General features: G+C 39.7%; 1 protein-coding gene across 1 annotated transcript; it reads left to right on the forward strand.

The window, feature by feature from the left end:
• The first annotated feature begins 5537 nt into the window (after window positions 1-5537).
• Window positions 5538-6890, forward strand: rcvrna (recoverin a). The gene is made up of 3 exons (XM_073494846.1): window positions 5538-5918; window positions 6545-6656; window positions 6772-6890. The coding sequence occupies exons 1-3, from the start codon at window positions 5538-5540 to the stop codon at window positions 6888-6890; spliced, it is 612 nt and encodes a 203-aa protein (XP_073350947.1).
• Window positions 6891-9912: the final 3022 nt, after the last annotated feature.

Here is a 9912-nt window from a genome sequence, read left to right on the forward strand (position 1 = left end):
GGTCGAGGCCAGGCCTGAGGAGATGAAATGAAAAGGCAACTAATCCTGGCTTTTGATATGTAGCCACCGTGTTTCGCCTCCCAGCAGATATATCAAATCTTCATAATCTTGTTGCGTTTGAGGCTCCTTGGGTGAGAATTTTGTACATCCCCCCGCCGGCTCTAATGATGCGCTTCCACCTCGATTAAAGGATTCATTCTCTCCACTTCCGCAGGAACAATCGAGACCCATGGCAGTCCAGTGACTCTTTGCTTTCCTCTGCTGCTTCATCTGAACTCTTTCACTCTTCACTCTCTGCTGCTCGTCCATCCCCGTCGCTCCTCCCCTTCTACAAATCTTTGCCTGCAAATATTATCCATTACAAAATGGCAAATTATATTCCAGACTTCCTTTGAGCGTATTAATGAGAAAAAAAGATTACTATGATCTTACATTATAATCCAGGACAAGACACGTCATGTGTACGTTTCCCCTGTTTTTTTCTGCATTTCATGTCAAAGCGTCCCTCAGAGTAATTGCAGCTGCAAACATAAGATCAACTGCCTGTTTTACAGTCGCTGAGCCGTGACAGAGTGTGTACAGTCTCATGAAAATCCATAATGTGTGCATGCAGGGCAAATCTCCTCATGTCTAATAGCCTGTTGATGTGGGATGCACCACACAAAGACAAATTACTGAAGGAGATGACAGATGTTAGGAGAAAACATCTGCTGCATTTACTCTCAGACATTTGTCTTGTCATGATATCTGTGTCACCTTTTGCAAACTGTTTTCATTTTTAAGGCCAAAATGCAAAGATGAGATACATAATTTTTGTCTCATGTCTCACCAACATCAGGTGTGCCATCTAATATTTAAAACGGGTCAGCAAATAAATGATCTGATGATACTTGAGCATGAAGACAGTGGTTCCCAAGCTCATTATCAGGATCTCTTGAGCGAGTTCGGAGGATAAATCCAGCCCTTTCTCACTCGAAAACGGCTGTATAGGTTGACAAATTGCAAATTACAACCCATATTTCCGTATTTTATTTAGGGAGCAACCTCTAGTGGCCGTAGTTAATATGACGGGAGCAAAGGAGGAAGTCAGGTCACCCACAACGCTGCTGTTTGTCTCTTGTGTCAAACTAAAAGTCAACATTTACTTATTTTAACTCGCGTACAGCACATGACGTAACTTAAAGGTAGGGAATGGGATTCTGGAGAAGGATGGTCCATTGTTGAGTCTCATTCCCAGGTTGTCGAATAAGCGTCGGTATTTGAAGACCTGGGAATGACGCTCAACCATAAACCATCGTTCTCCAGAACTGCCTTCCCTACCTTTAAGTTACGTAGTATGTAACTGAAGTTGTTTAACTAATGGACCTATGTTAACCCAAACAATGTTGTTCTAAGTCGTTTTGATGCAGTACGACGACGTTCCGGTACACCTGTCGCTGGTACTATCCAACAGTTGTTTTGGTAATGATTTTGTTCATACAGATATATCATTATGGGAGTAGTCGGGCGGTGCAACAATCCAAAGACATTCAGAAAGTTAGTTTAAAAGATTACTCTACATTGTCCGTAGGTGTGAATGTGAGCGTGAATGGTTGTTTGTCTATATATAGCTATAGGTCAGCCCTGTGATGAACTGGTGACTTATCCAGGGTTTGTCAGCTGGAATCGGCTCCAGCGCCTCCCATGACCCCAAAAATGATAAGTTGTTTTAAAGACAATGGATGGATGGAAGGGCGTCATTGGCAATTGATCAATTCAGTTATTTAGGTATGACGAAGTTGAGGGATCACCAAAGTTTTTCCAATTCATTCCTGGAACATGAATGTCCAAATTTCATGGCGACCCACTGAATAGTTGTTGAGACAAACCACAAATGTGCGGACCTCCTGTTGTCACTCTGACCATATTAGCATACTGACGTTAGCATTTAGCTCAGAGCGCCACTGTACCTCCGCAGCTTCACGGAGATGATGTCATGGCTGTAGACTCTTACCTCACAACCTGTACTTCACAACCTGGAACTAAAACGTGAATATTCTCCCAATCATAGGAACCTTGTCATGTTTTCTGAGCCAAATCCAAAAAACACTGAATAAAAAAGGTTAGAGGAGTCGAGCAGGCTGAAACATCAAGGCTTAAAGAGATACAGAACTCCAGGATTATTCTGATTACGTCCACGCAACGTGTTCCCTGACCATGTTTGACTCCAGTAGGTCCAATTTCTCTTAAGAATGACTTCCCTAACCACTGGTCCACTGTGTTTTAGGGACCATGCTTATTGATTTCCCATCAAGAGCACAAAAACCTTTAAAGGCAACAAGTTTTCAACTAAATACACGTATATAGAACATTTGAGTCCGTTCACGTCGTCGTAAATGTTCCAACAAAACTTCCATATTTGCAGCAATTCAGAAATGTGCGTGAAAATACAGCAAAGCCTTCAGTCTTCACTTTCTTTCCATACATGTTGAGTCATCGTCTACATTCATTTTTTGACCTGACATTACTGCGAGTGGTCGCCAGCATCTCACTCAGTAATTCCCCCCCTGAAAACAAAGAGATTATTAACGTTACACTTGATGAAGTTGTAAGCCTGTTGTACAGTACATATTTCCAAGACTCATCCCTTTTTTTACATCATAAATACCTGCCAGGCGGGGAAACTCATTTTACGCATGACCGACAGATGTGAGATTTTGATTTCTGCCTTTTTCCCCCTCGAGACAAAGATGCTCGACATTCTGTGCATTTTTATGACAAAACCTAAATGTTCAGGATGATTATGTAAAAGTACATGATGGTATTTGAAAGTGTCCTAATCTGACGTATCAAAGGTAGATATGCAGTTTCAGATGGACGCTCCCAGATTATGTTCAGTGGCTTTAGAGGAAAATAAAGTATTTATTTATTGTTTTTCCAGTTTTAACGTGAGACGAAATGACAAAAAAATCTAGATAATATTCTATTAACTGTCATTTGAAGTCATCTCATTGTGTTGGTATTACACTCCACTCTGCTCACCGTCCTGTCAGATTTAATCGTGGCCTCTTGGTCCCTGAAGCATGAGAGGAACTGACAGATTACTGCAGATTAATGTTGATGCCAGTCACAATATCAGTCTCACATTACATCTTTTACATTTTTTTTAAATTAAACATCTACAGAGCAGAATAAAAGTGTCTCTTTTCCTTAAAAACATTATTATGATTGTGAATGAATAATTTTATGAATTTTTTCGGTTCCAAAATTATTGTTTTGCTTCGAACAAGGTTTGTCAGGCAATAGTATGACGCCGCTGGTATCACGTATCAGCGGTGGTATGGTATCTGTGTTTCGTCAGTATCAACAGTCTTGGTTAGTTGCCAGTTTGTGGGGAAAAAACATAAAAGAAAATGTCTGAGCTCTACAGTATGCACCCAGCATACTGCCCTAACATTCGCTAGCAACGTCAACATAAGCTAATGTACAAAATGGCACCCACTTAAGGGGGCAGATGATTCAAACAACAGCGGTGTTGTGGTGTGAATGCAATGGAAGGATGGAGATGTAACGCCACATTTAGTTAGAAGAAGTACTCAAGGCTTTTACTTATATAAGAGTAGGAACAGTGTAGAAATACTAAAACTAAGTATTAGCATTTAAATATATTTCAAGTAAAAGTAAAAGGGAAAAGCACTCACTATCCAGAACAAACTAGTATTGACTGTAATTACTAATGCATTTATCCCTGCCCGCTCTCCTTTGCCCTGAATAAATCACAAGTTGAGTTATTACTGAGTGGTTTTAACGAGGACGTACTTATAGGACAATTAGCAGCAGGTTGTCCAGCTGATTAGTTTTTATGTGAATGCCATTTATTATATAAATCCTGGTAGCAGCAGCTTGACCAGCACAGAGACACTCAGACTCTCAAGTACACTGAAAATACTGTTATTCTCTCACCTTTATCCTGAATACTTCATTTAACCTCAATACAATGTTCATTAATCAGACTTACAGTGCATCATAAAACATCCACAGTGGAGGGTTTTAGGATTTTTAGAGTGGTACCTTTAATTGCCTTCACTTGCTGTGGTTTGGGCACAACTGCAGCAGATGGTCTTGTAATCTGGCCTGAGACACTGGAGACAAAGATAATCTCATCCAGTTGTAGAGGAGCAGCCCACCATGTACAGTACAGGGCTTCACAACGACCCCCAGCGTTCGTTCAGCCTCGTCTGGATCCCTCGCTGCTCTGTTAGTGCTGCTAATGACCAATGTTCAACAGAGCCTCACTCTCAGCCTGCTGGATCTATATAAAGTGTAGTTTTTTTTTGTTTTTTTTTAATAAAACATTGAGAAACAGGCTCTCATCATTACCAGTGTGATACAATATCATGTATTTATTCTGTAAACAATAGAGAACCCAGACTAGATCCCTGGGGAACTCCTTTGGACACAGGAAAATCTTACAGATCCTTTTAATTTAATTGAAACTTATGATGTGGATTCAATATACCCTCATGCTGCGTTCAGACCAAACGTGACGCAAATTATTTGAAATTATTTTACAGTGTTGATGAGTTATGAATCAGTGGCACAGACAATAACAGATCACCTGCTAATTGATTACATTTACATGTTCAAATGTCATTTTTCATCTTTTCTTTTTTTTTCCTACATTATTTCTAAGTTTTTCTACTTTCATTTAGCTATAGTCAGATATGATTGCATTTACATGTTGAATCTTAGATTTTTTCCAATATTTTCCTTCATTATTTTCTACATAATACAATGGTAAGATATTGTCTGAACACTAGGGAAATTATCGCATTTACATGTTGAATTTCAGATTTAACAAAAATATTTTGTACGTTTTGTTTTTACATTTCCTTTATTACTTCTATTTTTCTACCTTATTCTAACTTTAATGGTACAGTAAGCACATAAAAGTATGTTAGAAGTATTTTATCAGAAAGAAAAATAAATGCTATGGACCACAGATGACTGTAAAGATCACATAAATATTCTATATATCAACACAAGGTAATTAAAACAATAAACTACAGCTGAACAAATAAACAAAACAAGATAAAATATGTACAATTAAAAGAAGTAAACTTGATAACATGCTTCTTTTATTTCCCATCATGTATTATTAGTGTAGTCTGATGTAACTTTACATCACAGTGAGTTATTAATCTCAGGCAGGGATGGAGATGGGATTGCAGTTTAAGCAATAAAGCTGCAAAAGGCATTAAAGGTCCTCCAGATGTTGACCTTTACAGTGTTAGACCACCTGTTGTGTTTAATCCCCCGCTTATACCTCCACTATTTAACTGTGGCTTCAAAAAGGTGTCATAGTGGAGTGACGTGGTTATCCCCTTAATCTTCAAGACAGCTGTCTGGATTTAGGTAGCGATGACCATAATCCCGTTTGGTACCTTGAGGGGCCGCCGGGGTGAACACAAGGCAGAGTGACTGGCAGACAGACAGGAAGAGAAGAAGAAGAAGAAGAAGAAGGAGAAGTTTTACCTTTATGAGAGTGAGTTTGAAGGATGGGGAATACAAAGAGCGGCTCTTTGTCAAAGGAGCTCCTGGAAGATCTCAAGTCCAACACCAAGTACACCGAGGCCGAGCTGTGCACCTGGTACCAGTCGTTCCTGAAGGAGTGCCCCACTGGGAAGATCACCAAGGCGCAGTTTGAGGGCATCTACGCCAGCTTCTTCCCGAACGCAGACCCCACAGAGTACGCCCGGCACGTATTCAGGAGTTTTGACACCAATTCAGACGGCACGTTGGACTTTAAGGAATACATCGTCGCTCTTCACCTCACGTCCGGAGGAAAGACTCTGCAGAAGCTGGAGTGGGCCTTCGGCCTGTACGACGTGGACGGCAACGGAACCATCAGCAATAATGAAATCCTAGAGATTGTTAGGGTACTTAAAGCTTCTTCTTTCATCCTGATGGTGCAGAAACCTGAAAATATTTGTTTCTCACAACTCAGTATTTGATTGATTATATATTTGACAGAAGTTAACTTCATCCCTGCAGTAATTCATAACGTTTGACTCTTTCTAAAAGTCTTTCACAACTGAATAAATGTTGAAAACAAGATGGTATTGCTCCAAAATTGGGTATAATTAATAAATTTGCTGCTTGGCAGGTAATGTATCACCGTTACTCCCTCAAAATTTTGTGCAATGGAAACAAAAGAAAGGGTGAATGGGGTTGTAAGCGAGTAATTAATGCGTCCATAATATTGTAGACTTGGTAACATGGTTTTAAATCCTTGTGGGCAAAATAGTATCCCTGTTTTTAATTGTTTAATTGCTCGTTTAGTCAGACAAACTGGCCCAAAAAACAAAATATTTAATTTACAGTGTTAGAAAGCGTTGAAAAACTGCAAGTCATTGAGTTTGTTGTTTGAGAAATGTTGAATATTTTGATTGTTTCGGCAGTAATGGAGGTTAGAGTACATGGATCCTTTATATTCTTTAGGATAATATCATATACTGTTAAGGCACTGTAAAAACATGTTTAAAATAAAGTTTTTCTCACGCAGTCGATATTCAACATGATCCCCATTGACGACCAGAAGAATCTCCCTGATGACGAAAACACGCCGGAGAAGCGGGCCGCGAAAATCTGGGAATTCTTCGGGAAGAAGGACGACGGTAACTCACGACTCATCGACTCCTTCTGCTTTAAACCTTTTCTTTACCTTCACAAGCACCAACATGTGTTGACGCTTCTCTTCTTGTGCTGTTTTTCATCTTTTTTTCCCCACAGATAAAATCTCTGAAGGAGAATTCATTCAGGGCGTGATGGACAACAAGGAGATCCTGCGGTTGATACAATACGATGAGCCTCAGAAAATTAAAGACAAGCTCAAAGAGAAGAAGCAATAATCTGGTTTAAATGTGTTTTTAAGACTGTTTTTATTTCTCTGTTTACATTCTGACATGATGTGTTAACATGACTGCTTGTTTCTGCTTGACCCATATTTCTCTCTCTCTCTCTCTCTTTTTTTTTTTTTAAGAAGTCATTAATTTATGGATGTTTTGCATTTTTTGTACCCAGAAAGCAATTAATTAATCACATTTAACACTGTAAAGCAAAAGGCAAAGGAACTCTTGAAATGGTAATGAAACTTGAAAAATGAAGCATTTTCACTGTGGATCTGTATTAAACGTCATTATAGCACCATAAAAGTACCAATTATACACCAGTGAATGTGTGTTTTTTGGGGCAGCAACTGCACTCCGGCTAGTTAAGACCAGCTAACGTTGCGTTTTGGTGTAAGGTCTGCGAAAACGCTTATTAATCAGCATTAAAAGTAAATGAATTAAATTCAGGTTCGCTTTTAATTTATATATCTAATACACAGATTGTCTAACAGTCTTTAAAGTTCAAACCCTGTCGTCTTTTTTTACTTCAAACTAGGTTTTCATCCAAATTTAGCAAAAATTGCAATGTGAATATTAGTAGTTGGTTCATCTAGACTAACAGCTGATGGTGTTTATTATATCCAAACGTCAAATGATGATGAGTTATCTAGTTTTTGTCAGGTATTAATGTGAGGAAGGTGACGGTCTCCTCATCACTCCACACAGATCTGATGTTTTTGTCTCTTCATTCGCAGCTTCAGGGACATTTAAGTCACATGCTGCATGAGTTTCATGTTTGCAAAATCTTTTCCTTTGTACTTTGTCACATTCAGCTTTAATCAATAAGATTTTCCATTTGCTGCTCTCTGGCTCTGCAGGGCTGTACGACACCCCCCTCCCCCCATGTGTTTGCATACCAGCCTTTTTTCCAGACAGCTACTTTACTCCCTCATGGCCGGCGGCGTACCGGCGTGTTTGTCCACACTTGGATTCATTCATTAGGTTGATGGTCGAGAAAGTCGGGACGAGAGCTCCTTATGAAAGGAATTAGGCTCATGTTAACAATCCACCTGCATCAGCCAATCCTATTAAGAGCTGAAGGTCAATTGAGACGAACAACCTCCTGACTCAAGTGTGTCTAGTTAATATGAACGCGGAACAACATTGTTAATACATACGTACGTCAGCTTTTTTTGCTGGTATCACGTATACGGTAGATAAAAATGTCCGTTAGAAATATGCCAAATGAATTAATTCATCAACAGCATATTAAATAACCTACTGTGTGACCTATAAAGTGTTTAAAGGTTTGGCTTTGCCTCTGTTGTGATTTACCAAGTGTTCAGTTATGAGCAGCTTTTTTTTTCTATACCAGCAAGCTGCCAGAAATCTCTGCTAGAAAAAATATATATGTGGATACGAGCCCGAAGCGAGGCACAAATTCTTTAGCGAGTCAGATTCTCATGCCGTGCCGTGCTGTGGCTTGACAGCGGTTTATACTGTCGGCAGTTTTGAAGGCGAAGCACACATCCCTGGGCCAGTTTAATAAAAAATGAAAAAAAAAACCAAACACACACAAGAAGCAAGATATGGTGCAGCAAGTACGTGCAGCCGAGGCGAGCAAGAGCAAAGAAAAGCATCAATCTCAAGTGGATGAAAAAGTACCGACGTAGAGTGCAGAGTTGACCCCAGAAGCAAAAAGGACGTGCAGACTGTAAAGTGGATGTATGTCACTACATTGTGCAACTGCAGATACGACAACAGCCAAAAAATAAATGAAGACGTTTCAAACTGTAGTAGGAGAACTTAACTAAGTAGTTTTCTGAAAACCAAACTGCAACCGCCTGGTACGCCTATAGCTGCAATCGTCAAGTTGCTTGACAGTGTTATATGTAGTTATAAGAGTCACTGGCCATCGACATATTAAGTTGTTTGGGTATGAGGTTGTATCTGACAGAGCCAGGAGAGCTGTTTCCCCGTTTTCAGCAAGACCCCAGGAAGAGCGCCAGGGTTTGAAGCCAACTTTTGTGGTGTTATTACATCTTCACGTGATGCACTGTGTTCCTCATAAGCTTACATTGTCAAAGAAGCGGCTGTGAAACAGTGGATCCACTTTCTTTGAGCGTCACAACCCCCATCAAATAACTTCATAATTTGAGTCGTTTGGTCCAATAACATTTGGAAAGTGTAGAAGAGCCGCAAGATTGAATTATTTTAACTCTATTCAAGTTAGCCGGGCGCTGGTCTCTGTGTGCTATGGAAGATCCGGATCATTTCATACCCGGGAAGTCTGAGCAGCTGTGTCCAGATTTTAATATATCGTCCTTTGTTTCCAGACTTTGTGCTAAGCTAAGCTAAGCAGCTGCTGGCTGTTGCAGACAGACATTAGAGGGGGATCACCGGTTTTTACTTCATTCTTAAGACTGAAAATGAATCAGCTTATTTCCCAGAAATGAACATCACATCAGTTGCTGCAGATTACTGAACAAATCTTATCTGTTTTGTATTTGATATGAAATTATGCAATATATTTAATACTCCTGTATAGAATCAGAGTCCGTACAGTAAAGCTTCTTCATCAGAAACGTGGGGGTTAGCTTGGTATCGTTGTCCTAAAGCCTGTTTTCTGCATCAGCGTTCATCCAACTGCTTTACTTTCCCTCTCAATCTGTGCTGGACTGAATCCAGTGGAGTCTGATGAGCCTGTAAACTGACCGCAAAAGGTCCTAACCTTCCCCGTGCAGTTACATAATAAGACACCGTGATATTTAATTTTCAAAGAGGAGATTTATTTTGGACACGGCATTCCACAGTACACCGTCCGGACAGAGGTCACCTATGATCAAACATTCTCAAAAAAACATCGGGAACATCGGATTTAATGCACGTTATGAAAAATGTTAATCACAGAAGGGCAGTAAACTCAACCGTTACGTCATCATGAACATTTAGCTGGAACGTAATAATTCTTTACATTTAGTGCACAACATTGACACACACTGATAAAACCTCTACAACAGATATGCTATTCAAACCTGCGCAT

The sequence above is a fragment of the Pagrus major genome, chromosome 23 (genome assembly GCF_040436345.1).
Source record: "Pagrus major chromosome 23, Pma_NU_1.0".
Classification (NCBI taxonomy): domain Eukaryota; kingdom Metazoa; phylum Chordata; class Actinopteri; order Spariformes; family Sparidae; genus Pagrus; species Pagrus major.